Source organism: Kwoniella mangroviensis (genome assembly GCF_000507465.2).
Source record: "Kwoniella mangroviensis CBS 8507 chromosome 1 map unlocalized Ctg02, whole genome shotgun sequence".
Classification (NCBI taxonomy): Eukaryota; Fungi; Basidiomycota; class Tremellomycetes; order Tremellales; family Cryptococcaceae; genus Kwoniella; species Kwoniella mangrovensis.
The window spans coordinates 2,159,604-2,181,543 of record NW_027062534.1 but is presented as its reverse complement, the minus strand read 5'-3'; the positions used below and the strand labels follow the sequence as shown (position 1 = coordinate 2,181,543).

Below are 21,940 nucleotides of genomic sequence, written 5' to 3'. Positions count from 1 at the left end.
ATCTTGTGTATGTCTATTGACACTTCATCAAGGCTGAGTCTGAAATACGTATCATAGTTCCTGCATTGCCAGTCGTTAGGGAGTACAGTTGGTTCAGGGTGAATTGCCACGCCACATTCCGATAACCAGAACTTATTATGTAATTCACCTCACCAACAATGTTGATGTTTGTTGATCGACATTCGACATCCAATGTCCATTCCTCATCATCATACATACCTACTTTCATCGAATATCATACACTGTCCCCCCCAAAAAAGCAACACATGCGATAGTACCTTACTCAGACCGAATAATCCTTACTTCGACGACGACCGACGCATTCCTTGTCTGAACTTATAACCCATGAGACGCAGAGGGGGAAGACGCGACTGATTTCTGATTCTTTTGTTTATTTGCCGTTCTCCACTCGAGTGAGTCTAATCGTCAAGGGCTCACTCAACACATATTCCACCAGCACACACAACACGTCCTCACTTTCACATCTTCTTGCTGTTCGTCATGGATAAGAGCTGACTTGTACCATGCGTAGGACAATCACCAATAGACCATGACCTCACCTAGACCCCGTCGACAGACCACTTCGACCTCACATTCATCCATCAGAGCGGTCTCGGGAGCACCTCATACTAGGTCTTCAGCTAGACTTGCAGCATCAACCAAAAAGAAAGCTTTCACAGTATACGACGAGAACGCTACTAGCACATCGGCAGCCACAAAATCAAAGCCTGCTGTCTCATCCAGTACGACGAAGGATCGGGGGAGTAGAGGACCATTAAGGGAGAGTAGTGGTGTTAACAAACTCAATATGAATGCGTTAGAAGGTAGCAGAGAATCAGGGAATGGGAAGGGGAAGAGGAAAATGATAGGAAATGACGAGTCAGAGAAGGGAAAGAAGATCTTGAAAGTTGAACAGCGAGGAAGTGGTACAGGTACAGGATTATCGAAGAGACAAAAATCGATAGATCATCAATCATCTACCGAATCACTCAGATCAACACAATCTTCCAATCCGTCCACTACACCATCATCCTTCTCGTTCGTCGCTCCTACACCTGCAAGGGATCTTCTGAAGAAAGTGGATGGTACGACTAGTCCAAGTGACTTTCCATCTGGACGTGTCGTAGCTAGACCACCCACTCCGCCAAGAATGAAAGAACGCCCTTCCACCCAAATACCCCAAACCCCTACACCAAGTTCTACCTCAACTTCGCCGCAGAAGACGGATAGACCTCTGTCGAAGATGCCAGCATCACTGCGGAAGACACCTGGACCGAATTTTTTTACTGTACCTTCATCATCCAACCCCCGACCCATTCCCTCAACTCCCTCTCACCACCCCACAAGTCTTTCTGTGGCTAACCCGTCAATTACTCCCAAGCTAGCTCCTTCACCTGTAAAGGTATTCAACACTATACCTTCCGCAACCCCTCCCTCGACGCTTTCGAAAATGCCTAAATCCCTTGCTACACCTAGCACGCAGGTAGTCCCACCTTCACCGTCGTCTAGTAGATTGTCACCGATGGTCAGTGCGAGAAAGGTTCATCAGCCAACGTTGGATGTCTTTATGAGGAAGAATGTCTCGACCATGGATGTGACAAACAGGAATTCGCCTTACCACAAACACACTACACCCGGACAGCCTTTCACGATGGAAGAAACGATACATATACCATCTGCTCCTAGGGAAATACACCCTTCATCGATACACCCTTCATCGGATAAATCCAATGATACAGAAATGGGGATTCGGAAACGAATAGAACCACAAGTCACCCCCAAATCCTCCCTATACGACAGCGCCGGCACTCAGACCAAAGAAGACGCCCTACCTCTTGAAACGACGGATACTGATGTATCGCAATCTATCCTTTTGTCCGATATCTCTCATCCGCCAAGAGACGGCCAATCACTTGTTGGAGATGACTCCTCATCGCGTTCTTTACCGAAAGGCACCTCTACACGTACCCTTGGAACTATGGGCCCACCAAGTGAAATACCCATTTCCAAACCTGCCAAACCTTCCACCGGACTAGGCGCTCTTCCTGAGCGGAGACCTTCTACCAAACCTTCCATGATGCCCTCCCGAGCTAGTACTACTGAGAAGGAGAACGATCTTTCAACAACTATCAAACGAAAACCTTCTTATCCCTCTTCATTAGGTTCTGGACCTTTGTCTCGACCGACTCCACGAATGGTATCCAATCCCATCATCAGCTCTCGAGCTTCGTCCGACCCTTCGCCTTCACTCGAGGACGATATGGAGATACCTACTGCCCTCGTACAACCTCATGGTCAGAGATCGGTCTCTGCACCTATGGATCGTTCACACGGTAATCTCAACTCCAGTACGAGAGAAGGTCTGACTGGAGAAACATCAAGGTCGTTAGCTGGATTGAACGATGCGTTGAGTAAATTGAAAATGAAAAGAATGGAAAGTGATGCTCCTGGATATAGCATCTGTTCTTCCACTCCGTCGATCAGTATTACGGATACTTCCAACCAAACGATGCCACTGAGTGACAGACCGAGTAATTTGAGCACGTCGACTTCAACTTCGAGATCTGAAAGTAGGACATTGGGCTCTTCAGGACGTCGACCGAAATCATCCATTCATCCTGGAGATCTATCCATTTCGTCAGATGAGGGTGAAGGTGTGGGCGATCAGTCCATAGCTGCCATGTTGTGTTCTACGAATGGATCGAATTGTCTCAACGGAGTTAGAGCTTTCGTAGATGTTAGGACGGATGATGGAGAGGATTCAAGCAGGATTTTCGTAGATATCCTAAAAGGGCTAGGAGCGAGGGTGAGTGAAATTTCTTCGTCAATCATTGACGTTACCTACGCAGTCCTTCCATCCCTATCTATTTCAATGTTCGTTCTGAAAAGGGAGGCTGTAACTGAAACCCATGTGATATGGGTTGTAGGTATTCGCCAGACCTTCCGAAACTTGTACTCACATAATATACAAATCCGGTAAACCATCTACAATATCATGGTACAGAAAACAAAAGCAAGAACAGGAAGATCGATACCAAGATGAGGATCAAGATCAAGATAACCCCAAGACGTTCATAGTAGGTATCAAGTGGGTGATGAGATGTAAGAAGTTGTCGAAGAAATTGGACGAAAAGGATTATGAGGTTGATATTTCTGAAGAAGATGTATTCCAGAAAGTGAGTGGAATCAAGGAATTACTTCCATTGAAGGGTATTTCTCAACGGTGACTTACGAGTGTGATACTTATTATGGATGCTTCATTTCTTTCTTAGAAGAGGAAATCAATGGAACCTAAATCACTTGCTGCGTCACAAGGCGCAGGTATAGGTCTGGGTCAACCCAGTACAGTCAGAAAAGCATGTGAGTGATAGCTTATCGATATAGCACATAGAATGTATGGTGACTAATCAGTCGCGCTGCGATGTTCAGTACTGGATGTGGCCGAAGCTAGAAAACGATCCTTAATGTATGCTCGTAAGTCCCATTCCATCTCGAATTTTCGGAAAAAGCTGATCTGGATTTTCGTCATCATTTAGCTAGAATACCTTCACCGTTGAAAAAAGGATATACTGGAATATCCCATTCGAATGATAATTCGGATGATTGATCGTTTGACTGTTGTCGCTATCATGCTTCACTCGATGAAATGATTTATTCGATTCGTCGTTTTGGTTCTTGGCTTGCGCGAGCTATTGTTGTACCATGTACATGATTGATTTGATCGTTCATCGGTCGATTGATTATTGATAATTATCATCATACCAACATTATATTGCGTGTTTCATACGATGCATTGGGTATATATGATACATGCCGATGTGGGTATTCATACAGAACGGAAGGCGGAGACGACGGGATGGAATACGAAGCTACCTGCATTCTATTCAGCGAAAACGAAATGACGAAGCAAGTTGGTCTGGGATCATACTCCTCATATAATGAGTTACTCACAGAGTTGAAGATCTAGGGATTGTATCTGAAATGACCTGAGCCGAACGATATATTCCATCGTTTACCTATCACCATTCACAATACGTATAAGCACTTATTTCACCCTCCTACGGGAGATGTGTCATAAGGGAATACCTACCGTTAATGTTGAGATACATGACCTGATGTCAACACAAAGAGAGTGTCAGCATTGCTTGCTAGTTCTAGAGACTGCGATTGACTTACCTTTGGTATAAGGGTTATTCGTTTATGATCTATCGCACCATGGCCCAGCCAGTTATCAGTATACCTCCCTAGTCTGACTTTCTCTTCAAATCGATGTTAGAATAATATGACACTTACAGGACCACCCCATTGTCGCTGTTTATCTGACTTGCTTTGATAAGTGGTATAATCAGATATGGGTAATGAGTGATGTGGTTCCTGCACTCTCTGCGAGCGTCGATTGATGATATGAATAATGCGATAATTCCGTTATGTGGATTTAAATGGAATTGGACTGTATGAACGTTTTCCTCATGTTGACTTGATGCTATGACCTATGGTGCACCCTATATATGACGGCAGAGTCTCAAACACAGGCACAGCTAATTACATCTCATTTTGCCACCCAGGACCACGTTGAGTAGGTAATATTACGTAAGGAACTGACAGCTGTCGACCGTGTGAGTTGTCAGCGTTGATCAAATAGCTATTTCAGAAACGATAGTCACACACCATACTCAACCTCTCATCACTAACCCTTACTTGCCTTCAGTTTCATTACCGTCTGCGGAAGAGCACAAGATGTCGTCAAACGGTACCAAGCTATCCTTCTCCTTTACCCCTTCTTCATCATCCACCAAACTCCCTACCAACGGTAACAGTCATGGTGCCGGTCCATCCTCAGCACCCAAATCCAACCTCGAATTGCTCATGGCGAAATCCAAGCCACCTGCACAGTCTTCTAAACCCACAACAACAGCAGATACCAAAAAAGGATTCTCATTCGACGATGAAGATGATGACAATGACAATCATTACGGCCCAAGCAAAAATGCCTTGGCTGGACCATCCAAATCGACGTCTTCTTCAAAGAAAGCACCAGTGGCTCAGACGAATCTTCTCTCTCGATCGGAACGCAAAGCATTGAAGATGGCAGAATCGATCGATCAATCGATATTCGACTATGACGAGCACTACGAATCGATGAAATCATCTGAGCGAGCTCAAGAACAAGCTAGGAAAAAGGAAGCGGAAGAACGTAAACCGAAATATATCGAATCGTTCTTGGCGTCCGCACAAACTCGTCGATTGGATAAACTTCGAGCTGAAGAGAAGGCATTGCAGAGGGAGAGGGAGAAGGAAGGTGATGAGTTTGAAGATAAGGAGAAGTTCGTCACGGAGAATTACAAGAAGCAGATGGAGGAGGTCAGGAAGGCTGAAGAGGAGGAAAAGAAAAGAGAAGGTGAGTTGGTATATATCTTTGATTCGTTTAGTTATATGTGTTTGTCATATCGAAACGATTGTGAAATTCGAGAAACGAGCGAAACTTGGAAGAAAGGGGTATGATATGGTTACGTATGATAGTGTCAATGATCTCTCATATGTTCTCGAATTCAATCACATCTTCTCGAAATATTCCCTCGTGAATCATCGTTTCTACCTTACACTCTTCGTCGTTTGCTCTTTGTCAAAATCTTCGTTTATTTTTCTTTGCTTTAGTCTTTGTCTGTGATACTTTTTGGACTATGAATATAAGCTGACACTAATCATCTCCAATACAGAGGAACTACGTAAAACCCGATCTGGCCCAGGTCTAACAGCCTTCTACAAATCGATGTTGGAATCTTCCGAAGCTGAGAACGCTGCCGCCGTCGCAGCTACCTCTGGACCATCGAGTGTAGCAGGTCAGGGACCTTCATTGGCAATCCGACCTCCTAGTGGACCAACAAACAAACAGGAAGAATTCGATGATGAAGAAGAGTACGATCCATTGTTAGCTAGAGAAGCTAAAGCTCAAGCTCAAGCTCAAGCTCAATCAATTCATGCAGATACCAGGAGTAGTAGCGGAAGTGGAAAAAATAGGAATCCAGATGTGGAGATTAATGATGAAGGTGAAATAGTAGATAAACGATCATTACTCAAAGCTGGTCTTAACATAACCAAGAAACCCAAACCACCTGCATTACCCAACTCATTATTAACTGGGCAGAGAAGCGGAGAAGTCAATGAGGGACCATACAAGTCTCGAGCGGTGGGTACTGCCGCTACTTATTCAGAGAGGATGGAGAGGGAACGAAGGAGGTTAGCGGATCAGATGAGGGAGCAGGCTGAAAGGAAGCGCAGGGAAGAAGAAGAGAAATTGAAAGCTGAAGAGGAGGAAGCTAGAAAGAGAAGAGAGGGGGATAATGGTGATGCGGAGAGAAAGAGGCAGGAAGCTAGAGAGAGGTTTTTGGCTAGAAAGAGACAGAGAGAAGAGGATGAGAAACTGCAGAAGGACAAAAAGGCTCGAGAGGAATGATAGCTGTTGTATGCACATTGGTGTCATTACTCGAGTCAAGTCTACCGTATATACAACCGGGATTATTATTCACCATGATCAATCAATCAATCGATTTGACCGATCTATCGATCAACCTTCGATATTGGTGCTAGTCGATAATTATCTAACGTATCTGGTACCTCGGTTATTGTGCTATATAGATGCCACTATATCGGGACTGCTTGTAGGCATAAGTGCAATGCCACGTCATGCTATTCGTATTTATTGCGCCATCCGAGTGATAACCCCCTCAACTTTTTCCCTTAAATGCAGTTTTCCTGAATTTCTCTGATTTTTTTTTTCGATTCCACTATTCCATACGAATATCACGCACGGAGCTCTCTACTAAACTTTTTTCCCGCTCAGAGTCAGAGTCGTACCATCCCAATCCGATCCTACCTCTTTCCTGTCCTATAACATCTTTCTTCTTCTTCCGCTTCTTCATCCTCTTTTCTTTCTCCCTTTCCTTCTTCATAAAAACAAATCATATCTATCAAAATGGTCAAGTCCGCTGTCTTAGGTTACCCTCGTGTCGGTGTCAACAGATCCGCTAAGAAGGTCAGTCTTTCACTTCTTCCGTTCCACAAACGCTCGATCGTCTTCTTCCTTTCCATCGAGATGGTCCCTCTTCTCATGTCTCAGACCGTTCATACTGCATTTATAGACCAACATAGCTGACTCTTTCTCTTACAGGCCATCGAGTCTTACTGGGCTGGTAACAGCTCTGCAGAGCAACTCCAAGAGACCGCCAAGAACATCCGAAAGGAACGATGGGAGTCTATCAAGAACGCTGGTGTAGATGTTATCCCTTCGTGAGTTGCTATATATGGATCGCATGAATGGTGAACTGACATATTGTGAATTATAGAGGTGATTTCACCCTCTACGACCACCTCCTTGACCACTCCTTCAACTTCGGTGTTATCCCTCAACGATACGTTGAACAAAAATTGTCCCCTCTCGACACCTACTTCGGTAAGTTGGCTACATAGCGCTGATCGTGAGCTCAAGCTGACATTCTTCGTAGCCATGGGTCGAGGAAGACAAGACCGAGCTAAAGGTATCGATGTCGTTGCCTCTGAAATGGGTAAATTGTAAGTCATCCCCACATCGCTCGGGCTTCACGCACGTGGCTAACTTCGCCTTGCCCCAATCCAGCTTCGACTCCAACTACCACATCGTCAAAGTCGACCACTCTCCATCCACCGAGTTCTCACTCAAGAACAACCAACAATTGAACGAATACAAGGAAGCCAAGGAACTTGGTATCACCACCCGACCCGTTCTCTTCGGTCCCATCACCTACCTCTCCCTCGTCCGAGCCGGCCGAGACGCTCCTGCCGACTTCGAGCCTATCTCACTCCTCGACAAATTGATCCCTGTCTACAAGGAACTCTTGACCCAACTCAAGGAAGCTGGTGTCGAGGAAGTCCAAATCGATGAACCCATCCTTGTTTTGGACAAAGCTGAACAACAAGGTGACCTCTTCAAGAAGACTTACGAAGCTCTTGCTCCTGTTGCCCCCAAGATCACCATCACCACCGCCTACGGTCGAGTTGGAAAATCCATCGAATTCCTCAAAGACCTCCCCATCCACGCTCTCCATCTCGATCTTGACAGAGAACCTAAGCAACTCGATGAAGTTCTCGCTGCCCTCAAACCTACCCAGATCGCCATCGAGCTCGGTGTCGTTTCCGGTAGAAACATTTGGAAGAACGATCTTAAAGCTTCCAAAGCCCTTGCCGACAAGGCTATCGCTGAGCTCGGTGCTGATAAAGTAACCGTCTCCACCTCTTCTTCCCTTCTCCACACCCCCATCTCCATCAAGGTCGAAACCAAATTGACTCCTCAACAAGTCTCTTGGTTGTCCTTCGCTACCGAGAAGTGTGAGGAAGTTGCCACCCTCGCCGGTGCTCTTAACGGTAAAGAATCCGAAGCTTTCGAGCAAAACTCCAAGGACATCGCTGCCCGAAGAGAATTCGAACGAACCTCCGACTCAGCTGTCCGAGACCGAGTTGCCGCCATCACAGAGGAACAACTCAAGAGAAAGTCACCTTTCCCCGCTAGACGAGAAGCCCAAAAGAAACACCTCAACCTTCCTAAATTCCCCACCACCACCATCGGATCTTTCCCTCAAACCAAGGAAATCCGAGTTGCCCGAGCTAAATTCACCAAGGGTGAACTCTCCAAGGAGGATTACGAGAAGGCTATGGAGAAGGAAGTTGGTTCCGTCGTTGAATTCCAAGAGAAGGTTGGACTTGACTTGCTCGTTCATGGTGAACCTGAAAGAAACGATATGGTTCAATACTTCGGTGAACAATTGAACGGTTTCATTTTCACTCAACTTGGTTGGGTTCAATCTTACGGTTCCCGATACGTCCGACCCCCCATCGTTGTCTCTGACGTTTCCCGACCATCTCCTATGACCGTCCGATGGTCTTCATACGCTCAATCTTTGACTAAGCTCCCCATGAAGGGTATGTTGACTGGTCCAGTCACCATCCTCAACTGGTCTTTCCCCCGAGCCGATGTCACCAAGGAAGTTCAATCCAAACAACTCGCTCTTGCTCTCCGAGACGAAGTTGTTGACCTCGCCAACGCCGGTATCAAGGCCATCCAAGTCGACGAGCCCGCCATCCGAGAAGGTCTTCCTTTGAGAAAGGCCGATTGGGACAACTACCTCACCTGGGCTGTTGACTCCTTCAGACTTTCCACCTCAGGTGTCGAGGATGATATCCAAGTCCACTCTCACTTCTGTTACTCAGACTTCGGAGATATCTTCCCCTCCATCCAAAGATTAGATGCCGATGTCATCTCCATCGAAGCTTCCAAGGCTGACTTGAAATTATTGGACGTCTTCAAATCATACGGATACTCCAACGAGATCGGTCCCGGTGTTTACGATATCCACTCACCCCGAGTTCCCTCCGAACAAGAGATCAAAGATCGAATCGCCTCTATGGTCAACGTGCTCCCTGCTGACTTGATGGTCGTCAACCCCGATTGTGGTCTTAAGACTCGAGGATGGAAGGAAACTGAGGAATCCCTCGCCAACTTGGTAGCTGCTGCCAAATGGGCTAGAGAGACCTACGCTTAAGCGTAAAGTTTCTTTTCCCTTCAATTTGCATATGAGCTTCAACACTCTCATTTATTTTCATTCATCATTTCATCTAGATTTCCCATCATTGTTTTATACCCTATTCTTCTCAATTATATACTTGTAAAATGGAAACTGAAAGACACTTTTTAAAGTGCAAAAAGGACATGCTAAGGTGGTTGTGGTTTTTTGGGCGTTGGCGGAAGTTGTTCGATGTTGCTATAGTAGTAGTTATAGTAGCGAAAAGAAGTAAAATAGTCAAAAATGCAGTCTGTTCAACCGGCACTATGGCTTCGTTTTGTTTTTGCACAGCATGCGCTTGCATATGAGACCGCTGAAAGGATGAAAGGCGGGAGAAAGGGATTTGGACTGGTGATATGTTACGCCAAATATCAAATACAGGCAAGGCAGAGGGTAACTATAGAACAAAGTTCAAAAGTCAGAACGACCCTTGCCGTCCTTGTGATGACTGCATTTGACCGTTGAATGGATGTTGGGTGATGAAAGGAAGAGAAAGGGGGGATTGATGTCGACATCGAAATGCTACTTTGAGAGTTTACTGATTGTCACTACCTGTAAAAACGGTCGATAAAGAAACATTTATCATCATATTGCTACTATAGCACAAGAGTGCACAAGAGATATCGAATTCAAGTATGTTATCCAGCAAAAGTTTCCTCGCAATACCCCTTATGCCATTACTAGCCTCAGCGGCCGCTGCTTTGAGTATCAACACGACTACCGCTACACCCAGTACCAATACTACGGCGACCTCTTCAACCAACTCCAGCACTACGGGAATATCCGAAGGAACTGATACCAACAAAACTAAATCGGTAAGATTACAATTGAATCACAATACCACCAAGTGCCTATCGGCTATAATGGATTCAGATGGGTACGCTCAGCCTGAACTGACATTCGTGCAAAATTGTACTTATTCTACTGTATGGGTTGTGCCGTTCGATTTCGACCAACAGCCTGGAGAAGTAGTTTGTGGAGAATGTAATGAACTGCCGATATTGGATGGTGGGAAATATGGGAATCAAACTAATCAGACTGTCTTGGCTATGCCTGATGAACAACGTATGGGACAGAAGTGAGTTCATGATTTCATCACTGTTGAGTTACTTCTACCTCTGCATTACAAATCCAGTACAAGGAAGAACAACATAAACCCATCATGTATCAAGTCAGCTGACTGAGAGTTCATTTTACTCGGTATAAGATGGATGATAGATTCCGATCAACGAATCTCCCTTCGACCACCTACCGATCCCACCAAAGCCACATTTTGCCTCGGCGAGACCATCGATGATAAAGGTGGGTCATATGTCAGGACGGAATATTGTGGGGATGGACCTGATTCCGGTGGATCAAAGATCAATCAGAGTGAGCTCCAGTTTCTTTTTGTCCTAGTATATAGTGGATATATTGCTGAGACGCTCGTTTGCAATAATGTAGTTTGGAATCTGATTGATGTGGAAAAAGATACGTAAATAATGTATCGTGGTGATTTACTATTTATATATCATACCTCCCCCTGATGGAAATTACCAATAGAACAGACATCTTTCTAGACAACGTTTGAACTTAGCTCATGCATCATTCATATCATCCTGGCGAGACTGACGCCCTACTACCCACTACCATAGCAATTTTGCCACTCACTCTCACCTCACCCCGGTCCAGATAGAAAGACGTGACGCGTATGACCTTCGAGATTCGGACGAACATTGTCATTACTCTTACCCTCTCACCGCTCTACTCGTTGTATGACATGCTTGAAAGCCCTTTGCATGCCTAGCATACCATATACCCCCTTCTTGCATACCCACATACCCATCTTGCCACTAGATGTCATTCATCATACCACCAATAGATGAGCTGGATGTATCGAAAGAACTGATTGATGCTGCCAATCGAGGTGAGTTTGGGATGTTTTTGTGTGTTGGGATACTATCGTGCTGACGTCAACCGTACCAACTATCCGTCTATATATCTACCACCTTTCACTCTCTCTCACCACATCACCTTTTTCCTTCTTTACACCATTTGTCTACCCTTTCACACTCATCTATCATTTGTCACCTACACTCACCCTCACCCATTCGAAATGATCGAACCCTACCTGCACTATACCGAATCCACTACGACCTACGAACCCCCCACAATAGCATCCCTCTCCACTTCATCAATCCTCTTAACGCCCTTACCTAGATTATCAGACCTGCTCAAAGTGAAGATACCTATCGCTCAGTCATACGTACGACAAGTCAGTCACGCGATCGCACCTTCCACGAAGAGATTAGATGAGATATACGATCAGGAGCGGAAAACTGGTATTGGCCCTTCGAGATTACCTCTGGACGTTGATGAGGATGATGATATAGATACAAATAAAAAGGGAAAAGGGAAAGGACGAGCTAAATGGGTGTCAACTGGTGATGCGGGTCTGGATCAGGTACTAGGAGGGGGAATCAGAGGAGGTTGTCTTTATGAGATCACCGGTGAGAGGTGAGTCTGGAAGTAATACTATGTCTAATCTGTATTGTCGTCCCACTATATCATTCTGTCCCCCTCTCTTCAATCATAGGTCAGACTTGATCATCATCCGTATACTGATTATTGGTTGTTTCTACGACCCATAGCGCCGCTGGGAAATCTCACCTCGCTCTCCACCTTGCCCTAACCTTCCAACTTCCCTCTCTCACATCCTCGCCCGGCGGTTCGCTCATTCTCACTTCCGAAAGAGAAATATCCACCGACCGATTAGTTCAACTGGGTAAATATCTTCTGTCAACTCATGAACCATACGAGTTTGGTCCAGAAGGAAGGGTAAAGAACCTGTTGGATAACATATTGACTAATAGGGTGGGAGATGTGGATGCACTGGAACATGCTTTAAACTACGCCGTCCCAGCTATACTTGAATCCCGTCTCAACCCTAACAGCTCAACAAGTAATCAACTACCTATTCGACTTATTATATTGGATTCCATCACTGCGTTGCTCAGAGGAGGATCGAGCGATTACGAAAGACCCACTGCACCTAATGCTTTATCTCTCACGGAAAGATCAAAACATCTATGTATAGTCGCCGACGTCCTCAAAGCTTTAGCTGTAAAATACGATCTATCGATACTAGTTATCAATCAAGTATCAGATGTATTCCAAAAACCTACACCGGTATCGTATTCTCAACCTACATCTTCATTTATGCAAACGCAGCCTTTCACTGGTACTGTCAATGTCAATGATAATCCGGATGATATAGCGATGATTTACAAGACTCAATCTAGGTGGTTCTCCGGAGAGAGTGATACGTTAAAGAAAGAAGCTTCATTGGGGATAGTCTGGGCGAACGCAGTGAATGTTAGGATCATGTTGAGTAGGACGGCAAGGAGAAGGCTGGTTGATCAACGTGATCTCACTTCGCACAAGAGAAGGAAAGTTGAAAATCACCAAGATAAAGATGAATTAGTAAAGGATGAAGAGGAAGATATCAAACCTACGTTGATCAGAAGATTACATGTGGTTTTCTCACCTTTCTCGGCGGCAAGTACGATCGATTACGTTATTACCTCCACTGGCGTACATACCTTGAATGAAAGTTATAAGAAGATTGACACGACCAGTGAAGTGATCAAAAGACAGATCAAAGAAGAAAAGGAGAGGGAAAGGAGTCAACGTAATTTCAATAGCAGTCAGATAGACCCAGATGACGAAGACGAAGAAGAGGGAGATGAACCTAGAGTAGACTGGGATGAGGTGTTTGATGATTTTGGGGAATTACCTGAAGAGTTCTGGAAAGGTGAATATGATTTAGCAACTATCAACAGGAATGGGTCCATTGGGGAGGCGAATAGTGTATCGGATCAAGTTAGTTATACCGGATATTCAGATTTGTTGGTTGACCAAAATGGTGATTCGGTTGAGGGTCAGAGTGCAGTTTATTCTGCTCTAGGGGATGGAAGTGCGATGGATGGCAGAAGTGGGGGAAATGTCGAAGTTAGTACGTGAGATCATCGAGAGGGGTCATAGTAAGGATTTCGATGTCAGAGTTGTATATAGAGTATTAATAGTATAGTACATGCTTCCCAATTCAACCGTTATATATCCTACGCCACCAACGTGCTCAATGTAATTCGTAGTGTCAATGCATATCAATAACACAGATGATAAATTCGTTGTCCAATGGTTGATACATCATGTGATATGTGTACATCCCAAGATTCATTGACACACAATTACTTAATTGCATCCATATCGATGGTCAGAATATCTTCAATCGTCGCTTTCTTTCCTAATTCTTCCAACTTTCGATGTGTCCGCTTGATACACTACAGCACACACATCAAGCTCCCGTCAATCGGCTAGGTCCCCTACATTGTATGTGTTACAATTAGATCAGAACTTACATCAAAAAAGCCATCACAGACCTCCTCCCTCATCCCACTGGCTTGATTCTACATCCCAATAATCTATCAATTAGCTACAGCATTTCCTATTTCCCGATCTCAGCTCCCTGTGTGAAGCAAAACAACATACTTTCATCCATCTAAATGGATCTTGAACGACCAGTTTCCTTTCACACCATTCATAAGATTGTATTCCCCCATCACCTTTACCCATCCTCATCTCCATCTGGAGCGATTTGGCCATTCGGTAATGTTGCATTATCAGACTGATCTGAAAGGGATCGTACCCTTTCCCCTTCAGATAAGTCATTTGATCTTTTTCGAGATTCGCGTAGATCTTGTCGTTGTATATCAGCGTACGGGGGATGATACCTCCATTCAGTGGTGATATGATATGTGTGATAGGGTTAAAGTGGTCGGAACTCTCAGCATATGTTGACTCTGATTTGGTATCGATTGTATCTTGAGCAAAGTATTGAAAGAACCCTCTGATAACTTCTGCCACGGCCATCTTGGTATCTCGAACCTTCCAACTTTCTTTTGGCTTATTGGAAAATGACGTGTGAAAGGCTCTTCCCTGTGTTCTACCCCACTCGCCCCAAATCAACTCATCGTCTTTCATCATCTCTTCAATCGTATCGTACCTTCTCGCAATGACGTCTTCTTGGAGATTAGGTAATTGTCCGATATGTTGTAAATACCCTATACAAATGAGTGAAAGGCAATACGAAGATAATTTGAATTTGTTCTGACGGTTGGATAATTTGGGATCTTTACCTGAGATGTATTTGTACCATTTCTTGATTGTGTAAATTAGGGGTCGGAGGACGTAGGGAGAGGTTTGGCAATAAGCGAGAATGAGGGAACAATTGTACCTTGAATGATAATAATCATGTCTCAGCCATGGCATAAGTATCGCATATACAGTCTGTACTGTATACACCTGGAAATTACAAGGCAAGACAGGTCGACGATGATAGAACATAAACTTACAATCCAGCCAAATCATTACATTGTAAATCACAACCCAACTTTCTTTCCGGATCGACGAATTTAACCAATGGTAAAGGCAGGGGATGTCGCTTGGTATGTGTCATACCTACTTTCTCAATACAGTCCGAAAGCGCTTTCAGCGAATAGCACTTCGGTAAATTCTGCGATGATTCGTATCGCCCTTGTCTTGCTTGGGTGTTGGATTCGATTTTGGTGCTTGAAGGTGATTGAAGCCACATGGAAGGCTCGTCTGGATACAATACGTTGAATTCTCATTTAGTAGCTATCTTTTCCCAATGTTTCTCAATACCGTGAAGGCAAAGGTGACCTACATCCTCTAGGCAATGCTGAATCCTACGTCCGGTAAGGGTCATTTTAGTCTCGATTATTCCATGATCACTTTGGCAGATGGAGGTACTCACAACGATACACAAGTCCACATCCGTCGAATTATCTATTTCCCCTCCCCAACTACTGCTCCCGACAATCTCAACCTCAAATCTTCTTTTATTCTCTCCATTGAGAGCGTCTATCAGCTCAGGATGGAAGGTTTCGTTAATTGCATTGGTCAGAAGGACACGTAAGTCTTCCATATTCCTCTTGCGTTCTTGGGAAGGCTCAGAAGATCGCCATGAGCCTATGATAGACTCTTGCAATTTGTCGTGATCTGGACTGTACAAGAGATTATATGGTTTATGAGTACGAGGGGATAATTGCGAGTAATACGTCTTATATGGGGACAATTCTTCTTCTGTTGGAAGAGGGGGGAGTGGAGGGGAAGTCGGGAAGAGCTGAGAGTCCTTGCAAGAAGATGATTGAGGGTGGGTATCACTGTGAGACATCTTGTTCGGAAATCTCTTGCAAGAAGATCAAGTGACCAGGTACCAGAAAATTTGTAGAACTTGATTTAAAAAACGTCAAGAAGAGACCAACGCAGAAAGTAACTGTTAGAACAGAAAAATGCTCTCCGAACGACAACGGTAGTAACTCCTGGTGCCACTTTGTGATTATGATTATTGTATGATGTGTCACATACGCATTGATCGCCCGTCTGACTATTCTGTTTCACGGAAGATATATCAATATTTATTTATCTCGACGCGCGTTCTTCAGTGCATGTGTCGTGTTGGGCCAGGTATCTCCCACTAGTCTACCTTCGAACATTCTCTTCATCGAATAGCCAAATAGCCACAATCTACACCATCCACACTCCTTTTGGGTCGGATGTTTCCCGTGCCTGATGACGATGGACGGTTACTATCCTCCACTTTGACTGTCTCGGGAAGGTAAATCTTTCACGCACGTAGAAAGCTCGAAATGGACAGTAGTTATCTTATATATATCATCAACGATATCTTGTATATACTGTACATACATAGAGCTCAGTCACTAATTTTGAGGGATGAGTACCATAGGCGACTTACCACCTACACCTGTGTCAGCAACTTCGATAAGTGTTGTTCTGGTGACGGGAGGTAAGCTTCGTTTGTTTCATACACAGCTTCAAACTTTTGATGTGTCCTGTTGATACATTCCTTGGTCAGGCTCCGGCTTGGTAGGATCTGCTCTCAAGTATTTGATCGACAACGAACCCATCGACAGTCCATATGGAAGGAGAAAGGATGAAGAATGGGTGTTCCTTTCGTCTTCAGAATGCGATTTGAGGGATATTCAGCAGACCAGGGAGGTATTTGGAAAGTATAGGCCAAGGGAAGTTATACATCTTGCTGCTAAAGGTGAGTAGAGCCTTCACGACTATTGACAACCTCTCATATGATCAGCATGAGACCCACAAGCACAAGCTGATAGATTTAAAGTTGGGGGTCTGTTCGCCAATATGTCTTCTCAACACACATTCCTGCGTGATAATCTACTCATGAACGATAGTATATTGCAAGTATCACATGAGATGAAAGTGAGAAAGGTCGTGTCATGTCTGTCAACTTGTGTATTTCCTGATAAGGTGAGTTTAGGACACCCGAATCTTCAACCTCACGAATACAATCTCTCACTCCGGAATGGAGTGGTTAGATCGTCATTCATCAGTTTTGCTGTAACATTGTTGATGAACATTTCAATGTGCAGGTAGAATACCCCCTTACGGAAGAGAAGATACACCTGGGTCCACCGCATTCATCAAATTTCGGATATTCCCATGCCAAGCGATTGATAGACATCCAAAATCAGTCAGTTCCCTTCTCCCTTTCCACAGAATTCCAGACGATGGAACTGAGCACAACGTTGATGGTCGATAATCTAGTGCTTATCACGATCAATTTGGTGATCTGTTCACGAGCATTATACCGACTAGTAGGTCCAAAACCCCTCAAACCTAGTACGGATATGGACTTGGACGTAGATGCTGATCATCCGATATATCTAGACGTTTTCGGTCCCGGTGACAACTATGTGAGAAAAAAGTTCGCAGATCATGACGCAGCAAGACATGACCTGTAGCTGATTGATATTAGAATCTGGAAAGCGCACATGTGATACCGGGATTGATACATAAATGTTATCTGGCGAAAAGTAAGTAATCCATGGGATTATTTCACAATCATTAAACTGGTAGCTGCCATTGCGAAGTGTTGATTTACTAATATCTTTTACAGAGAATAATACTCCTTTCACTGTATTTGGATCAGGAGAACCACTCCGACAATTTATCTATTCTCGAGATCTAGCGAAGCTCTTCATATGGGTCCTTCGGGAATATAAGGAGATCGACCCGGTGATATTGAGTGGTATGCCCCCTGGTTCTCACCATGAAAATGGTTCAGCTCTGACAAGGTTGCTTGGCTCATAGTCGCTGAAGATGATGAAGTATCGATAAAAGACGTGGCGGATGCCATCATAGAAGCTATGCATTTCAAAGGACCTGTTGAGGTAAGTCTGTCAACCTGCTATCTGATCTAATGGAGTTGGCGGTAGCTGACGCTGACATCCATTATATTCATAGTATGATACATCCAAGGCAGACGGACAGTTTAGGAAACCTGCGAGTAATGCTAAATTGACGAGGTTGATGACGGAGAGTGGTGCTGGAGAATATGAATTTACACCTTTTAAATTAGGTAAGAGGGGAGTTCTTCTTGACCAACATGGTATTGTGCTGATATGCTGTCTTGTGCGATAGCGCTCAAAGTGTCTGTGGACTGGTTCTTGGATCACTATGATACGGATGCACGTATATAGACTGTTTTGTTGTATCGCATCGTGCACATGACTCATTTTGGTAATGTCAATTACAACTCGGTTGTAGTGCCGTACTGGACAAACTGTAATGAGATTGTAATGGGATTAGAATGAGATTGTAATCCGAGACATGTGGTGCCTGATCCGGATTATTTGTTTGTGACATCAAGTTGAAAGGTCGCCAAATTGCATCAGATGTCAGAAAACCCAAAAGCATACTTATACTTGCACTGATGACATAGCATGCTTCACATCCCGCTTACCATTCTCACCCATCAGGACCTCATCCAGATACATGTAGGACCAGTTCGATCGGAGTCCAATCGCTTCCTGCCCCTTTCAACTCTCTCGATGAGATCAAGCACATCATGACTGATCCAGTCAAACCTCGGCGCAAGGTATGTCTCTACACAACATAAAATCCCAATTCTTACTGATCAATCATTGTTTGAGCACCTTCATAGGTCGCATCTCAGATATCCCTTGCGCCTTCACCATCGCCGATCTCATCCAGCTCAGCTGCTTCAGGAAGAGTACGGGCCCATGTAACCCCTTCATCAATCTCAACATCATCGCCCGCTTCCTCTGAAAGACCTTCATTACGCTCAACCCCATCAGCACTATCTCTACGTTCGACACCCGTTTCTAGAGCTAGATCTCCTGCACCTACATCCCAATCTTCCAACACCACTACCCATCCTCGAGTGACCACGAGAACACCTAGAACCCCAATCAGCTCAACACTTCCCCCTCGATCAGTCGTGGGGCTTACTCCAAAAGATGGGACGCCCATAGCGAAGATTAGAGCGACCAAATCGGTAGTAGATGGGCATAGCTCACCTCGTACTCCTGAACTGAGGCGAAATAACACTGAGGTGAACGCATCAAGGACGAGAACACTCTCGCTGAGAAGTACAGCGGGTGGAGCTCCCATAGCCACAGTTAGAACTTCCGGAACTGCAAATATCATAACGCCTTCGACTCCTATCCAACCCATACAAAAGTCTGAATCATCCATAACGCCCGTCCATCGTACCTCTACGACTGCTCACTCTATACCTACGCAAGATGCCACACCAACATCATACGCTCACCCTAAATCAACTGCACCTTCACCCAGTATTCAAACTCCACCGCCTGGACCAATCCAGCAATCGCCTATACCCAACATCATATCCACCCCTGCCGATGGAGGATATAATCTGACAGGGTTAGGTATGGACGAAGGAGGATTGAGAATCTTACAATCTACATGGAGGGATAGCAATACCAGTCCAGAGAGATTGGCAGATTCAGCCGGTGATCAAATTGAGATATCTTCCAATCGATCCTCACCTTCTCGTCGTTCACCTAAAGTCCTGACTCAAACACTTACCTCAGCTCAACATGCTCTAGCATACATATTTCAACACCCCACTGCATCCGCCCCAACGTCGCCTGTACCGTCGTCTTCTCCTCCGCATCACCACACCTCACATGGAAATAGTATACATGTACATCCTAAGACGAAATTACCGTATCATCCTCATGGCGCACCCCCGCCCTCACTCCCTCGACCCCCCACCAGCCCCGAACTGCGTACTGTCGCATTACCTGCCATGACCCCCGGACGATCATCGGAAGAATTGTCAAGAACCACCTCGAGCCAGGGTGCTGGCGGGCTCAGGAAGTTCAGTGGAACAAGCAGTGATATGAGTGGTCCATTGATGGAAATGAGGAAAGATGAAAGTAGAGACAGACTTAGTGGGGCAACGGCGGTTGATGATGTAGAAGTGAGATTGGGTGAAGTGAAAATAGGTGATCAGGATATGGATGTGGTTCTGGGTGCAGACGCGGAGGAGGCAAAGGTTAATCGTAAGGTTAGTAATTTACCTTGGGAGATCTGCTTGGAGGCAGTTTATACACTTTGTCTCCCTCCCCAATTGAGTATGCTTACTGACACACACCGCTTCAGATTGCCGATCTGGAGATATCAAATGCAAGTTTGCTAGCGATCAACAAGACACTCGAAGGTGAGTAGTATATCCTTGCCTTTAGGCTCCCACAAGATAAGCTAACAGTGCCCTTCCTCGGAACAGCTACCAAATCCAAACAGCGCACAGAAATCCTCAAGCTACGTCGAATGTTGAGAGAATCAATAAATGGGCATACTTTACCTACATTGTCTTCATTAAACCCCTCGTCCTCTCTAGGCCTACTATCACCTACTACCGATTCGTTTGAGGAAGATTTGGATCCAGAAGGAGCATACTTTGACGAAGAGATGGCTGATCCGCAATTAGAAGCTAGATGGGATAAGATAGCGGACTTGGTAGGCAACATGAAGAGACGTGCCGAAACTGCCGTACAAGTGGGGAAAGAGGAGGTCAAGATTGGACAAGGAAGAGTGTTAGGGTGGATGGAAGTAGAACAGAATAGATTGAAAGAACAGGAGCATGAGGATGGAGATATGAGTGTGGATTCGGTCACTCCGAATGAACATGAGAATGATGAGTATGTGGGTGAATCTTCGAGAGAAGAAGTGGATAATGTCATATAACGAACGGAATCCAAACCGATCTACCGATTCGTCAATGCGATTCGGAACATCTTGATTTCGTAAAACGATCAAAGATGCGAGGGCTCAGAATTGGACAATATAATGGTACCGGGCACGATCCGCTAGAAGAATATACAAATAAAAGATCAAAATATAATGCTTAGATGTTGTTGTCGTCTCAGACTATGTGTACTACTCTGTACTTTTAGATGTGTATATGTAAAAGAGACAAATATCTTTGATGCACTTCGGTCGACAATGATTCGTGCGAAAAGGTCCCATCGAAAAGTCTAGACTTTGAATTACTCCTTCTCCTGACTCGGTATATCTCGGATATTGGATAACGAATGTTGGATCGATCCGAATTCGAGATCGATATCCTTTTAGGCTAGCTCCATTGAAATACAGTCAACGTTACACTTCTGACTTTGACTTGGGATTGTGATTCTCACATCCTTTGACGGTGAGGCTGTATAGTACGAGTGGAGAAAGGCACTGCCCATCTCTAAACTTCTCAAATTCGGAAATTGATCCTTTTTCGAACTGTCGAAAATACGTAGATACGTGAGTATCGGTATCAACGTATCATGATATTGTACGTGATTTGAATCGTATATAAAGCGTTTCGATCAGATAGCTATCAAGCTTAATATGATCCGAACCTTTTTTTTAAACTTTACTAACGGACTGACCTACTCCAAGAAAAACACGAAGAAAATGCCTTACAGTCCTGGTAACAGAACCACATCCTCTTCTCAAGAGCAATCGTACGTATATCCAACCATGTAACATCGATCAAGCGTCATGCTGACATTGCATGATGCACAGTAAGCAAGAGGTTGGTACCTCCTCATCAAATGCCGCTGAGGACCAGACCCAAGTTCAATCTCAAGATCATTCCAGGTCAAGTTCGGGAGGCACCACCGATAGCGATACTGCATACTCGACGAATGAGCAGAATGGATGGTCACAGGAAATGTGGTATGATTTATGCGGATCTGACCCTGATATGAATCCTGATACACCGATGGCAAGGTTCATACATCATCAGCAATAGTCCGATGATATACTATACCTGTGAGAGCTAGGGAACAGAAGTTCGGAAAGGAAGTGTATATACTTCATATCTTCACTTGGTGCTATACTGTAGTGGAAGGGAACAACAATGCCACTCTGTCTCTTTGGGTTTTGATATGTTCCATTCCTCACTTTTTAACGAT

At 44.6% G+C, this 21,940-nt stretch overlaps 9 protein-coding genes across 9 annotated transcripts; 8 read left to right on the top strand and 1 right to left on the bottom strand.

Moving 5' to 3' along the window:
• Positions 1-550: 550 nt before the first annotated feature.
• Positions 551-3,607, top strand: I203_105921 (uncharacterized protein; the record flags this gene model as incomplete). Its single annotated transcript, XM_019145069.1, has 5 exons — positions 551-2,806; positions 2,928-3,176; positions 3,273-3,360; positions 3,430-3,474; positions 3,537-3,607. 5 exons carry the CDS (start codon positions 551-553, stop codon positions 3,605-3,607), a joined length of 2,709 nt encoding a protein of 902 aa, XP_019006404.1.
• A 1,130-nt stretch (positions 3,608-4,737) lies between these two features.
• Positions 4,738-6,454, top strand: I203_105920 (uncharacterized protein; the record flags this gene model as incomplete). Its single annotated transcript, XM_019145068.1, has 2 exons — positions 4,738-5,398; positions 5,718-6,454. 2 exons carry the CDS (start codon positions 4,738-4,740, stop codon positions 6,452-6,454), a joined length of 1,398 nt encoding a protein of 465 aa, XP_019006403.1.
• Positions 6,455-6,973: 519 nt separating this feature from the next.
• On the top strand, positions 6,974-9,572 carry I203_105919 (5-methyltetrahydropteroyltriglutamate-homocysteine S-methyltransferase; the record flags this gene model as incomplete). The annotated part of the gene is made up of 5 exons (XM_019145067.1): positions 6,974-7,033; positions 7,169-7,287; positions 7,344-7,450; positions 7,503-7,569; positions 7,634-9,572. The coding sequence occupies 5 exons, from the start codon at positions 6,974-6,976 to the stop codon at positions 9,570-9,572; spliced, it is 2,292 nt and encodes a 763-aa protein (XP_019006402.1).
• A 656-nt stretch (positions 9,573-10,228) lies between these two features.
• On the top strand, positions 10,229-11,071 carry I203_105918 (uncharacterized protein; the record flags this gene model as incomplete). Its single annotated transcript, XM_019145066.1, has 3 exons — positions 10,229-10,671; positions 10,801-10,964; positions 11,037-11,071. 3 exons carry the CDS (start codon positions 10,229-10,231, stop codon positions 11,069-11,071), a joined length of 642 nt encoding a protein of 213 aa, XP_019006401.1.
• Positions 11,072-11,429: 358 nt separating this feature from the next.
• I203_105917 (uncharacterized protein) lies at positions 11,430-13,595 on the top strand (the record flags this gene model as incomplete). The annotated part of the gene is made up of 3 exons (XM_019145065.2): positions 11,430-11,499; positions 11,750-12,089; positions 12,224-13,595. The coding sequence occupies 3 exons, from the start codon at positions 11,430-11,432 to the stop codon at positions 13,593-13,595; spliced, it is 1,782 nt and encodes a 593-aa protein (XP_019006400.2).
• A 227-nt stretch (positions 13,596-13,822) lies between these two features.
• I203_105916 (uncharacterized protein) lies at positions 13,823-15,828 on the bottom strand (the record flags this gene model as incomplete). The annotated part of the gene is made up of 6 exons (XM_019145064.1): positions 13,823-13,915; positions 13,994-14,041; positions 14,124-14,868; positions 14,987-15,236; positions 15,319-15,340; positions 15,409-15,828. The coding sequence occupies 6 exons, from the start codon at positions 15,826-15,828 to the stop codon at positions 13,823-13,825; spliced, it is 1,578 nt and encodes a 525-aa protein (XP_019006399.1).
• Positions 15,829-16,388: 560 nt separating this feature from the next.
• On the top strand, positions 16,389-18,181 carry I203_105915 (uncharacterized protein; the record flags this gene model as incomplete). The annotated part of the gene is made up of 11 exons (XM_019145063.1): positions 16,389-16,461; positions 16,531-16,722; positions 16,804-16,949; positions 17,072-17,172; positions 17,247-17,296; positions 17,370-17,395; positions 17,458-17,515; positions 17,599-17,730; positions 17,793-17,872; positions 17,946-18,060; positions 18,123-18,181. The coding sequence occupies 11 exons, from the start codon at positions 16,389-16,391 to the stop codon at positions 18,179-18,181; spliced, it is 1,032 nt and encodes a 343-aa protein (XP_019006398.1).
• Positions 18,182-18,549: 368 nt separating this feature from the next.
• I203_105914 (uncharacterized protein) lies at positions 18,550-20,720 on the top strand (the record flags this gene model as incomplete). The annotated part of the gene is made up of 4 exons (XM_019145062.1): positions 18,550-18,579; positions 18,646-20,040; positions 20,136-20,193; positions 20,260-20,720. The coding sequence occupies 4 exons, from the start codon at positions 18,550-18,552 to the stop codon at positions 20,718-20,720; spliced, it is 1,944 nt and encodes a 647-aa protein (XP_019006397.1).
• Positions 20,721-21,437: 717 nt separating this feature from the next.
• I203_105913 (uncharacterized protein) lies at positions 21,438-21,777 on the top strand (the record flags this gene model as incomplete). Its single annotated transcript, XM_019145061.1, has 2 exons — positions 21,438-21,487; positions 21,549-21,777. 2 exons carry the CDS (start codon positions 21,438-21,440, stop codon positions 21,775-21,777), a joined length of 279 nt encoding a protein of 92 aa, XP_019006396.1.
• Positions 21,778-21,940: the final 163 nt, after the last annotated feature.